Here is a 26765-nt window from a genome sequence, read left to right on the forward strand (position 1 = left end):
GGAGCCTATTTACTGAGTTGAAGAACTAGGGCAAAACTTGGAGTTTGCATGCTACATGTTCCTAGGCACGTCCTTAAGCTCTCTTTAATGAATGCCATTCTCATTAACTTAAATTGAATTCACATGCAGATAGCAATAATATAGTTGAAGGAGTTCTTAATTTAGAAGCAGTTTATATGGTTATTTCACATGAATTAACAGAGCTATAAATTGTTAGAATCAGGACAGGCATATGAATTTTACAGGGATAATTTTAATGGTAATAAATGCTAATCTCCGGTGGTGAATCATTGCTTTAATTCTGAGAGGATCTTGTTAGGAAGATACAATGTTCACTTTTCTTTAAAGGAGATTTTGTACTTGGTAACTAAATCTTTTGGGGAAGAGTCTCCTTTTATTTTGTGCTTGCATTGCATAGCAAAGTTCTGGAGTGTTGTGACAATAAGATGTGGGATTGTAGTCATTAGCTAGGAAAAACACTGAGCAGACTATCTGATGCACGATGCTGATATGTCCTTCCAAGGATATTGTATTAAAAGAGAAAAGTCAATTCAATTCTGCTACAAATGAGTTCAAGAACTTTCTATACATTTTTTTCTGGATATCTGCCATATGAAAGTTATCTTTGTGGAAAGTGCAACTACTTCTCATTCATATGACTACTTTTCCCTAGGTTGGTTCTAGAGTTTGCTTTCATTTTACTCTAATTTCTTTTTTAACGGTTACATCTGAGTGATCCTGCATTGCAAAGCAACTTCTGTTGGGTCTTTTTTTTTTTCTTTTTCTTATTATTAAGTGGGCACTTCTAGAAGCAAAAATTTTCAGGACTCAATAAAAACTGCAAAGCCCTTTTGCTCCCACAAGGAGTGATGTTTGCTCCAAAGCTTTGTGAACATAATATTAGAATTTCTACCGGTATGGAAAATGAGCAAAATAGACTTTCTGTGTGTATGTGTGCATGGCATTTTGCACATCAGTCTTACAGACAAAGTAGTGAATTTGTCATTTATTATAGAAAGAGCCCTTATAATAAGTGGTGTGAACAAATAATATCTGATCATGTATTTCTGTCTTATTGTATCAAAATCAGCAACATCATGACCGTTTTGAGAAAGTTTAAAACGGGGAGGCATCTGGAAATTCTTTTTTTTTTTTTTTTTTTTTTTAAAAAAAAAGAAAAAAAAATTTGCTGTCTGTTTTTGCAGTAAGATGGAAAAAAGATGTTGTAGTTTATGCAGTGCGTGATATCTGAATTTCATCAAGCTTAATTTCTAGCTTAGTACTGTATGACCGTGTTTGTCTAGTGCAAATAATTCAATGCTTGATGTTGCATCAGAACTGCCATCAAAATTGCATAGTTCCTTGTGTCTTTCACAAATCCTAAATCAAATAGCACCGAATATGTCAATGTATACTATGACTGTGATTAGTAAACTGTTTTTTCAATATGCTGGACTATGTAATCGAGCTTCTGTCGTTGCTGTCTATACTAAATCCCTTTTTGAATATTCTGTTTTCTCTTAGGAGTCTGCTTTATCGACTGTTTGGTACAGAACACTGCTGGCTGAATACTGTATATGAACAAGCAAGTGAGTGCAACTTTTAATTTGTTTTAAATATCACTTCAAAGATTTTACTTACTCTGTGACCTAATGAAGAGGGAAGAGATGTTTGTGTGTTTTGTAATGTTACTGAAATGAAACAGTCTACTTAATTAAAGCGTGTTTCTGGCCACCCCGTCTGGTGTTGGTTGGCCTTGAGGCAGGAGAGACCAACATTACTCTTAGTGCTTAGATGGACAGCTGGCTGTGGAACCAGTGAAAAAAAAAACAGACATGGAACAAAGCTCTTTTAAACCAGGTTACAGAAGAGAAGAGAATCAAGCTGTCAAAGCTGAGTCCTTGATGCGTTCAGTCTGTTAAGAAATCAGACCATATTAGAAAAAAGTTCCCCACTGCTGAATTTCACTGCAATTCCTGTGTATTTTTAGTTTATCCTCTATTCCATCAGATCTTTCTTAAGAACATATTCTCTGTTTTCCAACAATAGTTGTTTTCTTTATTCAAGATTATTCACTGAAAACGTTTCATCTATGATCGTGACTGGGAAATGGTAAAAATTTGTCTACCTTAATAAATATTACTTTTTGTCTTCTCTTGTGCTCTCTGTATCCTTTTCATTTTTTCTTTCTTTTTATTCAATCACCCTATGACTCCAGCCTAGCTGCTTTGCTTCTTTCTTTTATTAAGTAGACTTTTGACCATAGCTTTAATTCTAGTTCAGTCATAGAATAATAATTTAAACTGACAGTACGTAACAGTGAATGAACAGCAGTGAAACAATGGTTTCATTGCAAAATGGATGCATAGATTAATTAATGATATAGGCAGGAGAGACAGATTCAATTTTTTTTTTTCCAATTAGACATATGCGTAGGGAAGAGTTCATTCACAGTACTTTGCCTTTCAAAATCAGTTGCTAAAAGTCCAAAAGCTGAGCAAACTCAGCTACCTTTTTTCTAGCAATGGGCTGAGTTATGGTTTTATATGGCAGGTAGCAGTCTTTTTTTTTTTTTTTTAATTTGGATAACTTGGTTTGTTTCCCAAAAAGTTTCTAGGAGCCTGTCAATACGCAATGATATTACGACAAAGGAAAGAATTTTGAAACTGCTGTTCAGAATCATATGTATACTTCTCTGTCATTCTTGATCAGCGAACATCCATTCTTATCTAGAATCAGATCCTTTCTTTTTTAAAAATTATTTTTTTAGAACCAACATGCTAATATAGTAGGATTGATGTAAAAGCATGCTTTCTAGACCTTGATAATGTTTGTGTTGATAAGATTAGTTGATCAGTAAATTAGCTTCAAAGCTTTAAAGACACTTTCCTGAACATTTTAAAACCAAGCTATTTTTGCAGTGACAAGTTAAACCTTAGATGCTTTTTTGGTGTGATTCATTTCCTGATGTTTATGAGCACTATGATAGCTTCAGCATTAAGATGTTTCTAATAAATCTGAAAGAAAGCCATCATTCTTAAATATCATGATATTATCTTGCTCCGTCTTGAAATTTACTGGTTGAATGCTTACCATTGTAACATCTCTAGCTAAATCGCCATCATACAGTGCTTTTATCCTGCTCTTCTAGTTTCAAAGGCTTTGTGTGGCACTGGGTACGTATTCCTACAGATAATGCTTTGGCTACCCTAGCTGCTAAGGTTCAATTTGTGTAGAATATTGACAGATGATTTATGAAGCCTGTCAGTCAGCCAATATCCTTCTCTCTTCTGTCTTTCAAGAATTACAGTTTTTCAACAGTTTTAGCTGGCTAAAATACTTATTTTTTTTTTGAGGTAAAACTGTAAACATTCCAGTTCAAATCTTTGTGTCTTTTTTCAGATTCCTACAGTGTGTGGTCCTTATCCTTTAGGTAGTTTGGAGTAAGATAGGTTAGAAATAAATAATTATACTTAATAGTGATTTACTCATTTTAGCACTGATTATGACAAGTAAGTTGGATTTGGTTTCAATTTTGTGTGAGAGTTCATTCTGGGTGGAAAAAAAAAACAACAAAAATCAACCAGTAAAAATCACATCATCTCTTACTGTAGCCAAATACTTGCAAACTGAATTTGCTGAGAGACGAAGTGGTAACAGTTATGTTGCAAACATACGGAACGTTCCTTTGTTTGTGTACTTTTGCCCTAGGAAGCAAGAGGTTAAAGGAGGATGGAGGAACAAATAAGAAAAATGCTCAGTGTTTACTACTTATGAGGCAGTATCATGTGGCAATAATTCAGGCATTTGTATAATAAGTCACTAGAAATAGCCTCAGAGCAATTCAGATAGCATCAAGTAGGTATCATTTTGAAAATTGCCCTTAGGTATTTGTACAGTTGTTCTTTGTGGCCTTCACTTAGCCACAGTAACCAGAAGGTGGGTGTTACTCTAGTCTGTTGATGATAAATTACATCTGTAAACAGAAATTTACTCCCTATACTTTAAAATGAACTAAAAAAATCATTTAAAATATGAAATAATTAATATCAATAGCATTTGTGAAAGTGTTTTAGTGTGGTCTAAAGAACGATCTCTTTGCTGTGCACGACGTTAAGTGCTCTTCTACTTAAAAGAATAAACTTAGTGGCAGCACATTTTCATTATCGATTCTCTAGAACTCCCTATACTGCTTAGATGACATCACTGCAGGTTGTCGGTGTTCACTGGTACACTTTTTACACCCTGTTTCACAATTGGCAATGGTGCACACTTTAATAAAAAGTGAAATTGTTTCCTATTGGAGTCAGGTTAGGTAGGAAATATTTTCTACAGAAATTCATCTGCAAAACGTATTTTTTTAATCAATACCTTATGTTTTCTGAAATATTATTATGCTCCACTAATGCTATTCTTCCAGCTGTTACAGATTGTTCACAAGCTACTGATATAACCGTGGAGATGCATATAGTAAAAGTCAGCTGGGATCAAACTAAAAGGAGTGGTAATGGTGGAGTTGCTTCTGTATCATATCTCCTGCTTTCAGCACAGAACTTGTCAGGCACAAATACAGTGTACAGTGAAGCTGGAAATGCAGCCTTTTGCTGTTTTAAAGTAATCATCAAAACTAAGGGCTATTCTAGAGTAAGACTTTTTACATCTGAACTTGGATGCTGCTGCCTCTTTAGCAATTCAATTTCTGGTGCCTAGTCAGTGTAAACGCCTGATTTAATGCACTGTTTGATATCAGTTTCACCATACCAAAGAACACATCTATTTTAGTTTTAAAAATAGATTCCTGACTAAAACCTGTGATGTTAGTGTAGGGGTCTTTTTATTTCAGGGAAACAGTTGTTGCTCTTACCAGGGAATAACGTTTTATAAGATTGAATGTTAAGCCGTTTGGTCGAGTGTCTTGGCTGATCAGTGATCACTGTGCTTGATGCTGTAGATAGGCTCCTATAAGGCTTATGTTCTCAGTGATGTAGTCCTTTTACACAGTAAGGCCCCTTGTAACATTTTTGAATGGATCGATGAAATATGCTGAGTGGTGATTTGATGCGTTATTTCAAGTACATATTGGCTTGGAAACTACTGTTGCTGCCTCTTTGTGGTGCATTCTACTTGCCTGAATGCTCTTTCAGCACTTCATTATAAAATCAGCTAGCTTGTTTGACAGAAGAATATTTTAAAGTAATTTAAGCTGTGTTGCCTTGCTTTGACTTTGTGCCTCAGTGACTGGGGTAGGTACAGAAAAGCCTTTTTTAAGTAGGAACTCCTGCTTCACACAGGATGAAGAGAACCAAGAATGTGTTAGATTCAGTGAAGAACATCTGCAAATCTTATTACTTCCACTTGAGAGTCTATCATCTTTTGATACAGAAGTATTTAGCTACGTTTAAGAGTGTTTCCATAAAGGATTAATAGTTTTTAAGTAGGAGATCAATTATCAATCTTCTAAAGATGAAGAAAATACTGAAATTGAATGTTTTCTAGTCAGCAGAACTTTTAAGAAGGTTTTCAAGCTTACAATTACTCTAAATTCAATTGACATTAAAAAAAAATGCACTCAACTGTTCTGAATTAAAGTCATAACATTGAAAAACAGTTACTATAAAAGTGAAAAGAAGAAAGCTACTTCATCTGGCTTGGTTTTTTGTAGAAGCCAAATTATGACTACAAAGGTTCACTGACGTGATGGCAGAACATGAAAGTACTTTATTGAGGATGGGAACTACTTCCAGTAAAACATCAGGAACAGCTTTAATAGAACTTCCAAATAGCTTTTTGGAGATGCTTGGAGTTTTTATGTTCTCTTTGACTACATGTATGTTCAAAGGTTCTGCACATGCATTCACCTATGTTTGGCCTTATAATCTGCTCATTCCAGCTGGCCTGCTTTTTAAAGTCAGCAGGATGGTCATGCTTATTTGCTTGTGAGATGCAAATTGAAGCTGTGTGCTTCTCGGTGGTGGTGGTGTTGGTGTGGATTGCTTTTTCCTGAACCAGTTGTCTTTTCAGGATAGCGATACTTCCTGTCACTGGTGCCACTGTCAGAAGTCTGTAGTGTATTTGGTATAGAGATGCATGTATTTAACCTACATTTGGTGACAATAGAATCTATTTCTCTGTCAAACCTGCGCAGGGCTTCACTTTAGTGAAGAAAATCTGGGAGAGGAAAAAAAAAAAAAGGCTCAGATTGAAGCTGTGAGAATCTTTGACAGTTGGATTATTGGATTCTTAGTTGAATTCTGTATATTATTTTGGAGTGAAGTATTAGAGTTTGCAGCAGTGTTATTCTGGTATTAGTCAGAATAATACAGCACTGATTGTGACCAGCCAAGAAAACTGAGTTATTCAAGCTCTCTCATTTATTTATTTTACAAAACAAGTTTGGCTGCTTATCAGGAAGTGACTTCAGTATGGAAGCGCAGTGATTCAATTATCAAACAGTCTTTTTTCCAGCTCTTCCAACAAAAGGCATGTGAACTTAATGTAGATAATAATAATAATAATATATATGTATATGTATATATATATATTCAACTTCTCGTCTTCAGTGTCTCATAAATAGCATGATTCACCCTCAGAGAGATCATCTGGCATGGGAAAATGAAAAATTAAAAATGAAACAAAAAATTCCAGGTACATCTAAAACATGACACGTGATAGACAGTGATACGATTTCCAGGCTCAGTAGCTCAGTCATCTGTTTGGAGGAAATTCCTTTCCTCCTGGTCCTCTTAAGCTGAATAATTAGAAAATCTCTAGATTGGGGATAACAGTGTATTGCCCCTGATCTTCTGTTGCTTTTTGTCAGATAGTGAATTTGGATCACAGAAATTGCAATGCTTCGGATTGCTGCTTATACATTTTAAGGAACCGAAATAGTGAAAAAATTGGAGAACAGTCAGAACAGTTCAGTCACTGTTCAGAGTTGTCAGTGCTGCTGTCAGTTAGAAGAAAACAGCCATATAGTAGTAAATTCACAAAAAATACAAAACAAGCATCACATGTCTCTTTGTTCAGAGAAAATCTAGCTCTGAGGAAGCTTTTTGATGCCCATGGTTAAATTTGATTTGTGTGTGTGCATATATGTATGTTTTAACTTTATTGGCTTCGCACACAAATTCACAAACAGTTGTCCATGATATTGATTGAAGAAAAACACTGTGTCAAATTAATCTTTACTTTTATTTCAGTTCGGCCATCATCTTCAGCCTGCTTGAGCTAATACCATGCATGGCCTTGACACACAACCTATATACTATGAGAAGTTCATACCATACTGATGAAAATGAAAATAACTCATAATTTTAATAATTTTAAGTTAATTTTAAGTTAAGACCATCTGTTATTTGTGACTACAAATGTATGTAGCCTCTCCAACATTGTTTTTAAGCATCTCAGTGTGAATGTATCCTCATGTTTTTTACCATTATTCCCATTCTGTATGTAACATGAGGAAAGCTGTCAGCAGAGCTTAGCACTCTTGTGCCTTTAGTAGAATATTTATGATAATTTGGTAGAATTAAAAAATAAAATAAAATAGGTACTTTGTTGTGGGAGAGGACAAAAGCATTAAAGCGCCTTGTGTGAACAGGTTCAAAGTATTTAAATAAATACTTATTTATCTATCTTTTCAAATATAATTTTTTAATGAGCATTTTTCAATAGTTGCTCCTTTTCTGTTCTAACTTAAACAAAAATAGCAGAATAAAAAATTGTGGCTGTCTAGATTTCCTGTTACAGAAGGCTGCAATTCATGTTCTCTTCAGTATTTCAGGTGTGTTGCACAAAGTAGGCAATTGAGGCAAACGTAACATCAGAAGTTAGTTAAAAGCAGAGACCTCCACAGAAGCTCAGAACATCTTTGGAAAGAAAAAGAAATGTCAGGTATCATTAAGTGATAATGTAAGTTATGTTACGAGATCTAACAGTTCACTTCTGAGGAAGAAGTGAATGTGTAAAAACATACTAAGTAGGTCAAAGTAATATTCCTTGCCTGACGTACCTAATGGTGTGTATGGATTGCTTTGTATGGTGGCCTTTTTGGAGATACTTTTTCTTAGTCTAACTGCATTACTCAGCAGTCTCACACTGCTGTTTTGCAATGGACTGAGATTTGGACAGAAATCTTAGTGACTAGTCAGAGCAGTTATGTTACTGGGACAACAAGAATACTGGCAGAGTTCTTCTGTAAGCAGAACTCGGCATCTTGTGCAGTGCAGACACTAATAAATCTTAGTGCAATTGTGATGAGATTAAGAAAAGATTTCTAAGCTAATTGGGTTGGGCCAGGGGAAAAAGTCCAGATTCGTGGAAGGGATACATTGGTTGAAACTGTCCAAAAGGAAATTTTTCTATTGTGAAAATTACCCTGGCAAAGTCTTTTTCAAGAGTTAAGAGATAAATGCATAATTATTAGACTGAATGTAAACCTGAAACGGTTAAAGGAGTTGAAAACTCTGGCCGGAGTCCAAAGCATTTGTCTGATTTGGATAACAACAGGAAACACAAACATGCCGTTCTCTGATTCTGCATTAAGTATGAGTGTTATGTTCAAGACTTCTTGATAAAATCTCATACTACTGCTCAAGATGAGAAAATCCAAATTTAAGCTGTAAACACAGTTTGCTGTTTTCTCTGTAAGAGCATAATGAACACATAATTTCATATCTTAAACAGTATCTATTTATGTGTACTATATATACTGGGGATGTATTTGTTTAAAGACATCCAGGTGGCGCATATCTTCCTTGTTACCAGAAATGAGATAAATTTTAATAGCCTGCTTAACTGCAAGTCTGCGTACTACGGAATTTGGAAGTACATGAGAAACACTGAAGTACACATTAATTGTTTTTAAGCTGAAATGGGATACGATAGAAGGGGTTAACTGGCAATCTACATCCGCGTTGTTGTATCTAGTACATAAATGAAATAGTTTGGTATGGAAACACTGATAATGTGGTTTTCCCTCTAACATGCCAGTGGTCTGGGAGGACAGTCAATTTTGTCAGGGCAGCTGGGGCTGGAGCTAAGGGCAGTAATATAAACTACTAAAGCATAATTCCTTAGGGTTTATTAGTTCATTCAACACAGCTGTTATATGGTCTTCGTGAAGATTAAATAATGTATTTGAAGAGAGTTTGAAGGAAAACAAATCTGTCCAGAGCATGTGAGAAAGATCGCTCTAGAGCTACAGCTGGTAAGAAAGTACCAATCTGCATGTAGAACAGATTTCAGTGGTAGATGGGTCTTGTGTTGTTCGTAATACAGAGCAATGCTGCAATCAGAAATTTAAAATCAGAGATCAGAATCAGCAATTAAAGCATGTTTAATGAATATATCTTTTACTAATGAATTTGAAATGAGTGAAAAAAAGGAAAATATCAGGGAAAAATAAACTCAAAATTGCTTGGCTATAATGGCAAAATAGCAGGGAGAAGGGAATATTGTTCCGTTGATGAGGAATTTGTTTTTATGATAGTCTGCTAGAAATGACACTTTATATCCCAGTAAAATAATCCTTCAGTAATTAACTTCTTGTTCTAAAAGTAAACATTTCTTTCCTTCAGTTTTTCCTCAATTTTTGCATATTTGGAAACAGTTATCCAGAAAATAAGATAAATAAATACATGATGTATTTTTCAGAGGAGAGTTAAATACCGAATTTCTTCTGTACTTGTAGAAATTGAGAGTAGTCTGTAATATACATTTTATTGCCATTCTATTTAGAACCTCATATTTCAGGTACTGACAAACCACTGTGATGGAGATTGACAAGTGGCTGAAATTTCACTGCCACTTTTCTACAAAGAGCACTGATTTCCCCTGATATATTTGTTTCAGACTTCTCCTTATCTGATAAATCAATTTCCCTTGGATATAGACTGGAATAGGACAAATTGTAATATGCCAGAGGCTTGCTCAGATAACCCAGCTTTAGAATTTTAACAGAGACAATTGCTTAGAGCTTTTTGCTGATTGAAAGCTTGTTGATTAACCCATTCAGTTGCTATTATTAAAAAAAAAAAAAAAAATCACGTATGAATAGGAACTGAATTGAGAAAAATGTTTCTTCTTCTGTCTCCAAGTAGGTCGCCTCTCGGGTCAAGATTCTGATGTCAGATATTTTGAAGTATATTGAGTTCAGAACTGTAACATGGGAATAAAGCCAAAGTTAGAAAAGAACTGGCCTGAGAATATAGTCCATGTTAGTGATCCTGCAAATATTGATTGCAGTTGCTGTGCTTTTCTGCATTTCCAAAATACACCCTCACAAAATTCTAGTGATTCTGTTCTTGAAGTCTTAAATTTTAAGCTTTCTGTAGCAATTTTTTCATTGCCTTAAACCAAACCTAGATCTTTTTGCTGTTTTTTTTTTTTTTTTTTTTTTTTTTGTTTAGGGGGAAAAAAAAAAAAAAAAAAAAAAAAAAAAAAAAAAAGGGTTGGCCAGTACAATATGTTTTACTATCATGACTTTGCTTAGTGGTGGGCAGTATCAGATACAGAGTCTTGTGGCAATCGTACATGAGCAACAGTTTTATAGCACAAGAATATTAAAGATTCCTCAAGAATCTAATATAGTGAATGAGTGAACACTGATTTATAGATCCAAAACATGTCCTGGAGTCTTGGAGAGCATTATGTTTTGCTTCTCTATTAGCTACTGATAGAACAACTGTACTTGTCATTACCATAGTGAATTCTTCAGTAAAAAAAAAAAAAAAAGAAAGGTTACAAGGGTTTATTCCAGCACGAGTAAAACAAAATCCTCTTTTATTCTAAAGAAAGTCTCCAGAAGGGGCATTTTGGAACAGTTAGTCTGGACTAAGTCCTCTGATTAACTGCAGTAGCTTTTTGTATTACAAACTCTGCACTTTTTTTTTTTTTTTTCAGCTGGTGAAAAGCACAGGTTGGCTCATAAAAAGAGCCAGGATTGACTCCAATGAGGCAAGGAAACTGATCAGAGCATGTTTGGTTTTGTTCAAATTCGCAGGACAGACTGAAGTCTCAGAGAGCTCTTTCCTCGCAATTGTCTCTGCGTGGCTTACAGGACAGAATATGAGAATAACCCAGCACAAGGCAGTGTGAAAGGAAACCTGAATCTATTTACCATTAAGAAGCCCTGGACTGAACTGACAGGTAAAAATGGATCTTGACTGAAGTACCTCAATTGTTCAGGTGTTGCTGTGGCTTTCTGGCACTCTGGAAGAACAGGTGCAGCTTTGTTGTAGCCTTCAGTATGTTTAAGGCTCATATATTCTTGGGGCTGCACTTCAGAGACAGTTGAAATACTCAGCAGATGAACTGACTTTGAATCGAAAAGCAAAGTTGAGTAATTTTAATGACACATAGTTGGAGGGAGCATAATATTATAATTCCCAGTCACATGGCCATGCTAAGTAGTTACAGATGATGAAGAAAGCTTGCAAAGAGAAAATGACAAGTTCAGAGCAAATGGTGAGAAGCAAGATCTTTTTTTGCTGAACTATGCTTTTGTTCATCACTGAAATGACAGCATACTGCTCACAACTTCTATTTGTTACTGGAGGTCTCACGTTCTCAATTTTGAAACTGTTACTTAGGCGATGCTGCAAATCAGAACAAGTCTGGCATCTTCAGCACTCAAAATAAGGTACTGAATGGTATTTCATGTATGTGTAGTATATTACATGAGCTACGTTGTTTACAGCTAAAATATCGAGGTGATGATACAGTAATATCTTCCTGGATCATCTTTAAATATCACTTATGTAATGAAATGTGAAATAACACTTTTAATTACCAGCTTGCAGGACATTTTCTGGGAGGTTTAAAGGCACTCTTGTGTCTGGAAAAGGGGATTCACTATTTTAAAAGTGATTGCAATGAGGAAGCAGTGAAAAATCTCCAATTTTAGCAACAGGGGTAGGCACTGTTGCCAGATATTGCTGTGTTCTTCTTTATTTGCACCCTGAAACTAAATGGACATACTGTAATTTTAAGATGTCAGTGCAGTCTCAGTTCTGTGTGGGCCTGGAAACAATAACAAACACTTGAAAAATGTAAAAACTTGTGTGTTTGCTGGAGTTTTCTGAAAGCGGTGTTAATTTGATTTTTCTAGATACATTATAATGTTCTTTAGAGCATATTATCTCCCTTTGTGGTAACTCATGTCTCTGGTAATTATCTATTATTTGCCACTTCAAGAAAACTGTTCTTCCCTGGGTGAATCCCTCTAACTACATTGTCTGTCATCACTATGTACAGGCAGCTGGTATGTGTGTTTTAGAAACACACAGCCCTATTGTCAGACCTCTTTAACTCTGTAACAAGTTACGTGCTTTAAAGTCTGATGCTTATCCTTCACGTAAACGAAAACTGTAAATATTCAGTGCTACTTCTAGGAGATGCTCTGAAAGAAACGTGTAGTACTACAAACAAAGACAGTGCAGAAATTGTAAAGTTACAATGAGGGATTGCAGTTAGCTGGACAAAATCAGTCCTGCGCATTTGTTGATTCTGTGGTCTCATAGTGGTTGTTAAGAACCAAAATGGTATTCAAGCCTCTTTATCTGCAAATGTGCTGACATACTAAGACAAGGGTTAGGTGAAATCAAGCAAGATAAATTTGATTTTGTTTTTATTTTTTGATTTCTTGATGCATATCCACTTTCATTTAATCCCAAACCATGCTGTTTTTGTGGAGTGTACTTACAGTTGAAAATGAAACATTGCTAAACTAGTCATTTTTACTGCATTCATTTATTATTGCTTTCAGCTGCAGACTATTTAAAAAACAATATTTTTAGCCTATGAAATGGTTGTGCTTACTTTTAGATGGTTAAGTTAGTCTAAACATCCTACTTAAACATAAGTCCATGGGAACCTTCTTGTCCAGTCTAGAAACCCTACAGTAAATAACTTTGCCAGTAAACATTGCTGTAGCAGAAAAAGGAATAATTTATCTTTGCACACATTGTAGGGAACTGAATTAGATATCTAAGGATTTCATCATGTAGAGCTGCAGTAGTTAAGGCCAGAAGATATTCTGTTGTGAAGAGAATAAGGGACAGGTGAAATTCGAGGAAAGGAAAGGAGAAAGTGTGTGTAAAATTACCCTATCCTTTTTCTTAACCATACATGCAATATCCACGCTATTAATGGAAGAAACTTCAACCTCCCTTTTAAATTTTCCTCTCAATAGCATATGTAGACTTGGCAAGGGAATTTTTTGTACCTTCTCGAGACTGGACATTTTTTTTTTTTTTAAATTACTTTTCTTTGATAGAAGAGCTGGTATTGTAGTTTTTAAATCATTTATATGCCATACGTGTGTTTGGTTTTTAATTTATTATTATTTTTTTTTTCATGCCATTCAGGTACGGAATGTAACATTGCTCCAAAGGCTTGGCATGCTGATATTGTCTTTGTGTATTTGAAGTATTTCCTCTGGCTTTCAGAGTGTTCATATCATCCAGAATGGTTAGTAATTTTATGCTTTATTTATTTCATGCTTCTGCTGGATTAGAAATATATTGAATTCTTAGATTTGTCTGGCTATAAACTTTCAGCTGCCTCTGCATGTAGAAGCTGATGGAGATTCTGTCTTCCTTTGGTTGTTTCTGGGAATGATTGAGGAGACGTACAGAGATTCCTAAGTGCAAAGATGAGACACCAGACAGAAAAACAACAGCTCAGTGAATTCTTCCTTGCAGAAAGGCATAATGCCAGTTACTCTCCAGTGCCAAAACAACCTCACTGAGCAAATGGGTATGATTTAGAGGCTCTCTGAGGCTTAGATAGCTTCATTCTTATGCCAAGTGTACCTCAACCTAAACAGAAAGTCTTTGAGTACTCATGACATGCTTATTGCTCTCTTCCTTTGGTCTCTGCACAGCTGGTTGGGAAAAAGAGGCTGGGTGGGAGCAGTAGTAGCTCCAATTCCCAAGATGTTGGAGACAGCTGGTGGTACCCACTTGGTATTGGTGTTTGGTAAATAATAAGAGAGGGAGAATAAGACATCATGTCAATGCATACCAGTGAAATACTGAGCTTAGAGAAAGATGGTGGGAAACAGAGTAAGATGGAGGTCATAAAATATTTTCTTAGTACTTCCAAAAAATGTTTGCTTGTTTTGTGACAAAGAATTCTTATTTCCCAATAAGTTTAAAACAACTTTTCAAAACTATTTTTTCTATGATACAAGGAAATATCATGCAGTGTTTAATATCTGTAATGAAAACATGTTTCTAAAATTCTGATACAAACATGTTTCCATTGTTGCTTTCAATATTTTTTTAATTTGTGTGGAGGCATCCTGATTTGTATTTCTTCATTAAGGTTTTTGTATATTTTAATTACAAATCTTTCTAATAATCTTTTTAATTACAGTTAGAACAGGCAAAGAGCACTCCTGTCTTACAAACAAGTCCCTGTAGGGAAAAATAAGGAGGAAAGAAAAAGTGATCAGTTAGAAAGGAAAAAAAAAAAAAAAAAAAAAAAAAAAAAAGCTACTGTCAAACAAGAAAATGAAATATTTTCTATTCCTTGAGGCAAACACTGAGTTGAACTGGAAAGGACTGACTGAGTCAGCATCCAAACCTTGAAATTATCTGAATTTGAATTATTTGTACCACAGAAATTTGGCTTTAAAAAAAAGGCTATAGAAGGAATTGATATTCTAACTTTAATTATTGCAGTCTATTGCAGCATCTGGAAAATGCATATTACAATTATGCTAAACTGAGATTATTTTTAAGAGGTTTGTGAGTAAGAGAAGTTGCAGTATTGCTATATTTTGAACAATCCCCAGAATATTAATACAACTTGCTACGATATTTTCAAGCCATCTGTGACGGCTTTCTGTGAATTTTGTTGTTGTCTCAGATCCTAAAGTATCCATGGTGGCAGTCTGCTCACAGAATACTGAAAGAGGCTCTTTAACAAGGAAATCCTTGCTGGCATTGTCTGCCCAAAATGTCATGACAGGAGCCCATAATTGACAGCTCCTGGCTTCCATTAGGAATTGCAAGATGCAAGTTCCTTGTGAATAGCAGAAATAACTGAGGTGGTGTTCTGCAGAATATATGGCCATATAGAATGGAATATATAGGACATGGGATGCAGCCAAATGTGCTTTGAGCTCTCTGTTAAATGCAGGTATTTGGCTCATATTCATATTCAACCAAATAAAACATGATCGAGCATTTGTGTGCTTAGATGTTTACTGATATTAAAAAAAAAAAAAAAAAAAAAAAAAAAGCAAAAAAAAAGCTGTATTTTGAGACCAAGTCCAAGCATACAAATATGTTGCATGAAAGTCAAAAGAACTTCAGTTTTAAACCCTCCTACAGTGGAACTATAAAAACAAAAGCAACATAGTTCTACCCTTTCCTTTACTGTAAGTGTAATATACCTACTAATGGTTTTGTCATCATATGATGTCAGTGTGATTAAGAACAAAAAAGTTTTTGACAGGTACTCCTGTATGTATTGTGTACTGTATGTTTTGTAAAATGGAAAGGTTGTTGTTCACTATTAATTCAAGATTTTTTTCTCATATATTTACATACAAAACTTTTGCATTTGCATTGGAATCCACAACACAGCGCTGTGAGCATCCTTTGGAAGGAACAGACCTGACAACCATCAACTTATCTGCACTGTGTCAGAGGAACCACCAGTTTGACAGCAATCCATATCCAATGCATGCAGGACCTTCAAAAGAAATTTCTCTGCTACAGTCACATATTTGTCACGTTTCGTTTGCAAGTATCAAGGTAAGGAGCCAAGCAAGAATGTATTCATATTCAAGCTCATTTTCTACCTTAATATTTTGCGCAGTTGGTATCTCTTTATGTATATATTTGCTGTAGAGCATAAGGTTTCACTTCTAGACCTTGTCTTGACTGCTGGCCATAAGTCTTCCACAAACTGCAAACCATTTTTCTACATAAAACAGCATGCTCTTTTAGGACAGAGAGAAAGAACAACTATGTAACCTTGCAGTAGTGAGCAGGTGGCTTGCATTATTAGTCAACTCTAGCTCCAGCAGAGCTGGAAAACACAGCTGTCCTGCATGCATGTGCGCCTTGAAAGCTTGGTTCAATCAGGGAACACAGTACTGTTCAGCTCTCTGTTCTCTCTGTGGTTTTCTTGTTTGTCACTGATTGTGAAACTTAATTTATAGAAAAGCTTTGTGATCTCAAATGAATAATTAGCAATGTTCAAATACTTTTTCATAGAACATGCATTAGAGGGTTGGATTTTTCTGTATTCTGCTAAATTATGTATATGTTTATGTGAGATAGCACTAATCAGAAACTCTTTTTTTCCCCTTAGAAATTTGTGACTTTCTAAAATGAGGGGAAAAATGGAAATAGTCATTAGAAATTATACTTACAAATATCTTTACAGTTCAATGTGCAAATCTTTAGTTTGGGTTTAAAAAAGAAAAAGGTTAATTTGGAGAGCAATAATACATGTTATTTGTCATAAATGCAGTATGAACAATGCACATGAATCTGAATTGTTCATTTAGTCAGTTATAAATGTTATTAAAAAATATACAGCTGTGAAATGATGGGAATCATTCCAATTATCATCATGAGGCTGCCAGCTCTGTACTTCCAGACAGGCTCATCACAGTGCACAGCCTGTCTTGCGGAAGGGGAATTGTAGCAGTATATAAGTATGAAGTGGCAGAAGAACAAAACATTCTGCTTTTTTAGTTGAGTATTACGTATAGGAGCAGAATATACATATAGATAGCACTTGCTCAGGCAGTTTTGTGAGATTTGAAAAGATAATCTCCTAAGGTTTTTTATGTCTAGACTTATTTGCTCATTTGTTAAATAAATGCCGTGTGTTAATGCTATTATGAGGGTTGCTACAAAGTAACCGTACTGGCTTTATGTAAGTTGCATGACTGGAGATTCTGCTTGGATGCTGGGAAAAATTTCCTCTCAGGAAGAGAGGTGAGGTGCTGGAATAGGCTGACCATGGAGGTGGAGGAGTTACCGTCCGTGTTCAAGAAAAAGGTAGGTGCCACACTGGGTGACATGGTTTAGTGGTACAGTGGTGACGGATTGAAAAGTTGGACTTGATGATCTTAGTGGTCTTTCCAGCCTTGATTGTATAATGCTTTCTATATTTTGATGTTGACCTATGACATCAGAGGCAGAAAGGCAGCTTGTATGTAATTTGTATGACAGTGGCATGCAGACTCTTGTTCAGCAGTAGCTATGCATTTCCATTGGCAGAGGTGCTACGCTGAAAAACTGTTTTTTAACTGAGAATTTGCTTTATTAAATTGTGTTACTGAGCTCCTTGTAGCTGGTATATTTTCCATGGAAATAAATAGGAAGCATTACTTTTTGAGAGATCTAAGTTGCAACACGCACAAAATTATCTTGCTGTTTTAAGAGAGCATACCTCTCTATAGTCATTGCTTCTGCTGTGATATCTCAATTAGCTAGTAGTGGTGTGCTGTGTAGTCTTTACAGTGGCCTTCAGCAGTCAAATGCTTGTCCTTTCCAAAAAGCTTACTCGTACCTCTTGATGAATAGAGTACAGCGTACATTTACCTACAACAAAGATAACTAATGTTCACAAGTATTTTAATTGGTCTTTCAATTTTGCTTCTTTATCTTCACTGTGTGTGGTTAGATGCTCAGTGTTAACACTGCGAATGATTCACTGTGGCACTTAAAGCAGTTGGACTAAGAGAATTCTGTATTTTTTTTTTTTTGCGTATTTTTTAGAACCAGATAACTATGTTGGCTTAGAACTTACTTGGATAATATCTGTTATGACCAGAACAGTCCAAGGTACATTAGCAGAGCATTTAGAACATTTTTAAGTGAAGCAGCCTTCATATCTTGCAGAGGGTGGAATTGCTATCACGTTGTAATGATATCTTAGAAGTGATATGAAATTTGTTTTTGCCCCACTCAATACAGTTGCTGGCACTTCTAAGTATTGCATGGATACCTGTGCTGTAAGGGCATTTTCTCTTTCAAGAAAAATGTAACAGAAGTAGTTTTGGAATCCCTGTGTACTCATCTGCAGAGATTAGGTAGCTATCTTAGGTTTTTCTTTAAGGCACAAAATAGCATGCTTTTATGCACGTGTTGTGGATATCTTGTCATTTCTGCATTTGGATGACTAGCTTTTCCATCTTTTTCTGTATATTTATATCAAAATGTATGAAATTGCTAAATGTAAGGTTTGAACTCTGTAGTTTGAGTATCACAGAAAAGCAGCCAGTGGCAGGAGGCACTGGTAAGGAACAGTAAGCCACACTCTTAGTTGCAGTAAATAGGTACAAAAGAATATTAGCAGCTTTAGTTAAGAAAGAAAACCTACAACAAAGAAAAGAAAAAACACTGCCAAAACAGTACATTTACTAGCAGTTACTTGCAATTAGAGTGTATACTAGATAGTATAGCTACTCCTGCACACTAGAATTCTATTAAATGGATTGAACTATTAAATTGCAACTAGAATAAGCTAAAAATACTGTATCATAGCTCAAAAGAACTAAAATTAACATTTATAACCTCATTTCTGTCAGGTTATTACTTTCCATTTGAAAACAAGTTACGGATAAGAGGACATTGCAACTCATTGCAACAGTAAAGCTTTTAATCAACTGTAAATTACTGTTCCCACCTCCAATTTTTTTTTTTTTGTTCCATTCTAGATTTTAATCATCTAGTATAACAAGGAAACTATAAATATGTCGATTAGTAAACAAAATCTCTGAATTTATGCTAAATGTGATACTGAGCTCCTTTTCAAAACTATAAGCTAGCTAATAGCAAAGAAGCAAGCTAGTTGTTTGCCCATCTAAAACTTTTATCATGTCAAGATGCAAATTTTCTGTACGCCTTTAAAAAGAAGTCTGCTGAAAGAAAGATGTGCTGGCACTTCAGCTATAAGCCATACCTTCAGTTCATGCAAATGTAAAATCTAAGATTAGCTGAAAATGGAACACAATGGAGACAGTTCATGCGTTATGTAAAACTTTGTGCTTGTGTTTTAAACAGCCAAGGGTGGATGGAATCTTACTTGAATAAGTAAGTAAGTTAATACATTCTTGAAGCAGTTATGCTTCATTTTAGGACCAAGTAAACCAGATAATGTTAGACAGCTTAAGTTTAATGGGTTTTACTTAAGGTAATGCATAAGGAACACCCACCTTCACAGTTTCTGATCACTGACAAGTTCACAGGATTCCTGTATATTTCACTTGGAAATAGATGGCTAAATGTAATGTTCACTGTAGTTAGAAATGTACTTAACCCAGTAACGTAAAACTCATGACCTGCAGCAGTGCAGGTGGAGAGCTGCAATGGCCCACTGCGACTGTACTTGCTTCTGTACTAGAACTGCTGTGCCCCCATGCTGCTAAGGCTGGTGTCCATGCTGAGGTGTAACAAGGTGAGTAGTAACTTAATTCAAGTTGCAGTATAAATGTTCATGTACTTCGGCGTTCCTTTTATCTATGTTTCAGTGGTTTGGTCATCAGCTGAGTTTAGCTATTACACATCAAGAAACACAATTCTATGGCTCGAAAACATGCGTACTTTCCACACCACTGTACAGACACCATCAACCCGATGTGAAGGAAAAAAAAAAACAACGCAGAAAAACCAACAAGTCAACCAAAAAATTCATTCATTCCTTCCATGACTTGCCTTGTTGCTGGTCTTGATGGAACAAAACAGCTTCTGCACAGCTAAGCGATTTGGACCTTATTTAGTTGGGGTTTAGTTGAAAGCCAATGGAATGAAAATATGCATTCATGTTAGTCTCTACTCTGGTTCTGATGGAACAGAATTTTTTTTCCCCACTAAATATTAAGTTATTTAGTAAAGAATTTTAAGAGCAAGCTTACTCTAGAAATGCAGCACCTTTACTATACATTACAATGAGAATTTTAAACACCAAATAAACAAATACTAAATTGCAGTGACTTTCTCCTTGAGTTAATACTTCAGTAACTCATAGTTAAAAGCGTCAGTGAAAGCCTATTTCCATATTTGAATACATACATGAAAGTTATTACTACTTTTATACAAATGTAATGTTCAACTATGGAAATATTCTATTGAATGCAAACATAGTATTTCTTTCTGCAAATAAAATGCATGATGACACATATGAAAGAGGTAAGTGAAAAATAAGGCACAACCAAAAAATAACTTCTCACATTTTTTTCTATTTCACCCTTAGTGGAACAATAAATACAATGGCATAGCTTCTATTCATCTTATTTACACAGTACAATACTTGAATGTTACCGGGTTTCCAGCCCAAACGTTTTGTGACGTTAACAGGAGTATGTGTTGCAGCATTTCTACAGCCAAGCACTTCAGGAGATCATCACAAAGAAAAAATAATACATAGAATAGCTGTTAAATACAATAATAAACTGAGGGAACTCTGCAGCAGAGAATCAACTTGTGGCATTTACTAATTGATGACAGTAGCATTAAAAATAGACATTCCCTTTAACACATAACTAACATGCCAGTTACTTACACAAAGTCTAAGACGAGCATTTCTGTAGCCTCCTTCTTAATGATACAGTAAATGTTCACTAACAAAAAAGAACAATAATAGATAGCTGTCTGCTGTTGAAAAGAACCTCACAGCCCCCAAAAGCTTTCTTACATTCCAGACAATACAGGCAAGGACTACAATATTCCATACAGTAGAAAATAGACCACAGGACAAAATCTCAGCATAAAGATTTGATTTCAATTTATAGTGAAAAAAAAAAAAAAAAAAAAAAGGAATAAATTAAGCAGCAGACTCTGGTCTTAGCTATGTAGGAACTGAAAAAAGGTGAGGTAGGAAGACAAAATAAGGAATTTATGTTTTCCAATGCAAAATAGAAGCTCATGAGGATGAGGGAGTGTTCCTCTCCTTGTACAGCCACAAACCTTTTTTTGCATATCCAGCTCGATGTGTTTCCTTTTCAAAAGTGTGCCTAGAAACACACACACTGTGACTGACCACCTAGAGGCAGGATAGGTTCTGTGGAAAAGCAGTCTCCCCCTATAAATTACCATTACAATCATCTCTCAACAGAAGACAGTGAACTATTAGCATTTAGTACTTTGTATCAAAAGGCACAAATTTGCAGGTCATTAAATTTAACTGCCTAGCTGAGAAGTAAACTGAAATCAAAATCTAATATCATATCATATTCTCAGCTGTTACATGTTTTAATTGTAACAACCCACCAGGTACCATTGAAATAATTGTCACATAATATGCCGTCCAGGACTGTGAAGCACTTTCCAATAGACCAGTATCTGCACAGGCTTTGATTCTCAGCTAGTACCCACTGATTCCAAACTTAGAACTCAAGATTTATACCAGTTGATGATCTGTTCCCCTGTGTGTGCAAAGCTGGTATACCAGACTAGGGATGTCCTGCACTACGTGCACTTTCAGAACATTGCAAAGATTTTTAAGTAACCCTTAATTACTTAATTATTTACTTTAAAAAAAAAATGAGCAAGTTGAGTTGTAAACGACTTCTAACCATGTTGGAACAGACACCATAATCAGGTGCTGTGAGACAGGGTTTCCAGATTTCACACTGTTCTAGTATAGCACATGATTTTCATGTTATTTCTATCACTCGAGCAGATAGCCTTGCACAAGACATCTCCATTTTAATATCTCAGCTGATATTCTATGTTATGACACTACATCATTAACAAAACTCTACACTGAAACTCTAGACAACAGTGTTAAAAAAATTAACAATGAAAGGTGCAAGTGGCATGAATTTACTGCATCCTCTTAACATTTTCCTTCTAAATACAAAGCATGTGAGGCCTTACAAAGTTACAAGAAAATAAATACTGAAACAGCAAATAAATTCCATGCTAATGAAGCTTACAGAAAGGCTACTGAAAAAAATGTTTAGATGTAAAAATCAATACTTCATATACAAAATTAAGTATTTAGGACTAAAGTGGTTTAGAAAAATCTGTCTTTCAGTTTTTTTACCTGCTTACCTGATGCACATGAGCATAATCGTCGTTGATAAGCTCCAGTCTCCACTCCTCTTTTTTTCTCCCCCAACTTTTGAAGTAGACTGTTCTGCAAAATATACCTATAACACATTTTTCTACTTCTTAGATTTTTTTTAATAAGACCATTACAAATTCATCTCTTATACTTCAGCATTTTGTTTCACTTAATATAACTACTATTTCTTTGAAGCATAAAGATGTACACAGGTTTGCTAGACACATATTTTAAATATCCACAACCTTCTCATTCTTCAGAGAGACCTTTATAAACCAGTACAACCAAAAGCAATAACTTCCTTAAAAAGAACTGGTCTGAATCAAGCACCTCTCAAATAATATTAAAATTCTTAAACATTAAAGTTTTCTAAGGCAAATCCTATATTGGATTTTCAAAAAAAAAAAAAAAAAAAAAAAAAGAAAAAGAAAAAAAAGGAATAATATGTTATTGATGTTAATTTGCTTGATTAATCTATCTCATACACTGGCTTCACAGATAGCAAATCATTTTCACTGTGTTCAGTCCAGTCCATTTTTCCCTAAATAAACAAGTCACAAACGTAATCAAAACATTGCCCTCCAAAACAAAGGAATAATTTTATCAGGCATTCAGGCATATTGGCCATAGAAATACTTAAAAGAAAAACAAAACAAACCACATGGCTATAACAAAATCTGTACATTATTTTTCCCAGCCAAGTAAAATGCTTAAGCAGACAGTGAAATTCCATAAGCTTGAATTACTAGTCAGATGGATTTATAGGTATTCAGGTTACTATTCTTTCTGTACTCTTTCTTACTTTTCAGTAAGGCTTCATCATTGATCTCATCTGCATTCATAAGCTTGAAGAGGAGGAGACACTCCTGTGTATGTGAAAACAGTTTAAATAAAATTGTTCAAGGCTTGCTGTAAACTGTTATGCTGCAATACACAAGTGAATAGAATCTTAGACTTGTACTAGCATCTCTGATGCTTCATTAAAAACAGTTGCAAAATCCAACTGGCTCAGCATTAGTATCTTGAGTCTATTATCTTAGACTATCTGTTGGTGTTTTTTTTGTTGCTTTTTGACAATAAAATACTGGACATAAAATTAACCTGAACAAGCTGCTGTAACTATTGCACCTATTGTAACAATTTTCCTTTGTTCAGTTTTAGGTTTGATTAAGACAATATAGTATGGTATTTACACCCTAAGTTTCTATAGGCAAATGAAGTGGCTTCAGTACAACCCCGTCTTCATAGAAACTTCCAAGAAAATACGAAATCCTTCATTCTTTGATTCCCCTTGTACAAAAAATTGCCAACTTTGTCTACATAGTAGAAACTGAAGAGGCAACGTTTGTATACTTATGTAAATACACACATATATATAGCTAAGTGGATAGATACATGTATGGATGTCCATACTATCAATAGACAAACACAGACACATATATTTATACATACGAAAATGAGTTGGTTTAGTTTGCATCATTCAGGAGAAGGTCATACTCCCAAGTTAGACTGAATCTTCTGGCCATTAAGTCATCAAATCAAACTTCAAGTTCATAAACTATGAGGGTGAACACCGGCATATGCAGAGTCTTTTCAGTCAACCATATAACTTTTCAGTTTTTAAAACTACGCTCTCCATGTCATGATAGCCTTTGCCATTTAAATGTTCACTGGTGCAGTCGTGGTTGTAGCTGTAGCCTGGAACATCACTGATTGTTGATACTGTATAGGAAACAGTGCGCATAGCATCTGAGTGGCTGAAGCTGTGCTCAAACTGGATTTTGTACTGATTCCAGTGTCTTCGCAAAACAGCTTGGACCTATGACAGGAAACAAAAACAAATGCTCATAAAAAAGATATGTCAGACTCAATGATTTGACAAATGAATGCCATAATAAATGTCTCAGAAAATTTGATAATAAGGCTCAGTAACCCTGGGTACCTAGGTGTGATGATATATTCTGAAAGAATTAAAATGTAAATAGACATTATTTGTGCTTTTCACACCAAATTTGCTAGCTTATGAAGGAGTAGCAGCAACACCATTTTCTAGTTTTTCCCCTGTGGGTTGAAGTCAAATGTGGACAGACAAGATTTACAGTTAAAAAAAAGATAATTTCTGCTCATCCTTACATTAAGGTTGCAACTGTAGCAACTGCAAACTCTCATACAGTTCAGATACCACAGATTATTTCTGATACAAAAAAGCCTTTATTAATTTCTGACTACTACTTCATCAAATGACAATTTGATGAAAGACAATTTCCTGAACACCGCATTTCTACCAGAGTTAAAAATAATGACGATAAAATAGCTCAAGGCCCCAGCTTGTTTACATGTCTCCACAGAAAGGATGTTATGTTTATCATGGACTTCCTCTCCTACATTATGCTTAAACACCTGCGCATGTGTGATAGATGAAGTGTCACATTGATTAAATTCACACGGGATCAGTTTTGAGTCAAGATGCCAAGTAAGGAATGCTAAGAATGGCAACAGCTACTGTTGTTTCATTCAAAATATCTTCTTTGAAGTACCAGCTTTTCAAATGATTGCCTACAGATCATGAGTATTTTGTTTCCTCTTCAGCAAACCTTTGCGCCCAATGGCCAGCAACACTGAAAATCTTTCCTGCACGGACTGGGAAAGTGCAGTTGTAAATGAAATGCTAGTCAGAGCTGACAGCTAAATTTATCCAGCAGTGTACCCTAAATCACTGGTCTCGTTTAAATTAAACACACAGAATAACTAACCTTCCCCCACTTAGATACTGACATTGCAGAGTAAAAACTGTGTTTTCTTTACATTTTTATAACACACTGGCTTTTTTTCCTAATTTTATTTTGTCTTTAAACATGAAAAATAAACAAATGAGAAAAGGATGTACATTTTTGACTTCCTGCATGCAGTACTGACTTCTTATCTCTCAAAACTATTAACAAAGAAAATATGAAATATCGAATCAGTTCCATAAAAGATTAATATTTTAGGGCAAAAAGAGATGCTCTTCTCCTATGTTCAAAAAGCTATTTAAATCCCTTTAAAATGTCTGAACAGGAAGCTGTCCTCCTCTGGACCCACTCCACATCTTTCCTGTGCTGAAGGCCCCAGGCCTGGATACAACACTCCAGATAGGGGCTCACTCCTCCTTTGATGCAGCCCAGAATGCTGTCAGCCTTCTGGGCTGCAAGAGTACCAGTCCAGAGACAGACCACTGAGGGACACCGCTCAGACCTGGCCTCCACCTGACAACAACCCTCTGACTGTGGCCACCCAACCAATTCTTTATCCACCTCATAATCCAGCCTTCAAATTTTTCTCTCTCTCTCCAGTTAAGAGGTAAGGACATAGAGTGGGACTGTATCAAAGGCCTTGCACCAGTCCAGAGAGATTATATCAGCTGCCCTTCTTTTGTCCACCACTGTCACCACTCCATCCCTCAAAAACACAAGAGAAGAAGCATTCTGAAAACTCCAAATTGCCTGAGAAGGAAACTTAGAATGTATTTCTTAATTATATCTATCTCTGCATTTCACTAAGTTTTCATTTGTTCCAATTTTTATCCTTTCCATAGCAAAGTTCCTCATTAAGATTAGTGTCTTATTGGAGAAAGAAACAACAAAAAAATATCATCATGAAGAATGTTCACTTCAGAAAGAACAGACAATAGGCAGGGGATGGGAAAACTATAACAAGTGCAACTAAATGGCTTAAGCAAAGTCAGAGAACCTATTGGCAGAGTTGGGAAATAAAACAGAATTGCCAGGTTGCAAAAGAAACTTATGCCCACTCCTGTATATCCTCCTAGTAGCTCCAGTAATTAGGCTTATTGCAGTTGTAAACAATATTTGTAAATCAGAGGAAATCAGTCCCCACATCTCAAGAGAGCTTCTGGAATTTCTGCAAGACAAGTGCCTGCTGCCTATTTCTGGTGTGAAAATTCTCTGTTCAGGCTGCTTTCTCACCAGTGACAAATTGCTATAAAGAATAATTTCCATATCGGCACACAGTTTCCTCTGTGCCCTCCCTGGTGCCCATCACATCCTCTTGGTGCATTTCTAACTAAGCCACACACACCTGGCATTCTTCCAAAAGCCTCTCTGTTACTGCTGAGTCAGTATTTCACCTCTGACCTTCTCTGTGTCTATTCTTGTAGGGCGTTACATCCTTTCATGTATTATTGCTACCTTCTGTCCAATCAATCATTCATAGAAGACGGGAAAAATCAATGAGACAGCTAATTTCCACCACTGTTCATACTGTTGAACGGCATGCAGCATGCACACCTCAATAGATTATGCGAGAGCAGAAGACCTATTGCTCTTTTCCTCAACTTTGAGCAGTTGGACAGGGCTGTAGATTCAGCTCAGGATGGGCAACATTGTGAGAAAATATTAACCAATGTATTTTTTCAAAGTAAACAATGTCACAAACGTAGTTGCATGTCTCATTAATACAGTATCAATTCCAACTTAAGCATTCATACTTCCTCACCTTATTAGTAAAGGCTCCTTCCAATGAGCTTCAATGACTTGCACTTTCTTTAACATACTAGTACTCTGATGTCAGTGTAACACAAATGTAATGGCTCAGTAGTCCCTCCCCTCTTTCCCCCTGCCCCCCCCCCCCAAAAAAAAATGAGGAACAAAAATCCCAAACCTTGCCTATTAAGAATTTTTTTTTATAATCCTGCAGAACTGAGACTGTAGCCTTAACCACAT

General features: G+C 35.6%; 1 protein-coding gene and 1 long non-coding RNA gene across 3 annotated transcripts in view; one reads left to right on the forward strand and one right to left on the reverse strand.

Annotated features, from left to right (window-relative positions):
• LOC122162353 overlaps positions 1-11146 on the forward strand; it is a 91847-nt gene extending 80701 nt beyond the window's left edge. Inside the window, exons 2-3 of the long non-coding RNA XR_006169498.1 lie at positions 1525-1589; positions 11006-11146. This is a non-coding gene — a long non-coding RNA (uncharacterized LOC122162353). The remainder of the gene's footprint in view (positions 1-1524; positions 1590-11005) is intronic.
• A 9049-nt stretch (positions 11147-20195) lies between these two features.
• Positions 20196-26765, reverse strand: part of CALCRL (calcitonin receptor like receptor) — a 62683-nt gene continuing 56113 nt past the window's right edge. For both annotated transcript variants that reach the window (XM_042822538.1, XM_042822539.1), the window contains exon 13: positions 20196-23863. In XM_042822538.1, the coding sequence (XP_042678472.1) occupies positions 23642-23863 (222 nt within the window). In that variant the 3' untranslated portion in view covers positions 20196-23641. The remainder of the gene's footprint in view (positions 23864-26765) is intronic.

The sequence above is a fragment of the Centrocercus urophasianus genome, unplaced genomic scaffold (assembly GCF_019232065.1).
Source record: "Centrocercus urophasianus isolate 14NV4802_14NV808 unplaced genomic scaffold, USGS_Curo_1.0 seq_20, whole genome shotgun sequence".
Classification (NCBI taxonomy): Eukaryota; Metazoa; Chordata; class Aves; order Galliformes; family Phasianidae; genus Centrocercus; species Centrocercus urophasianus.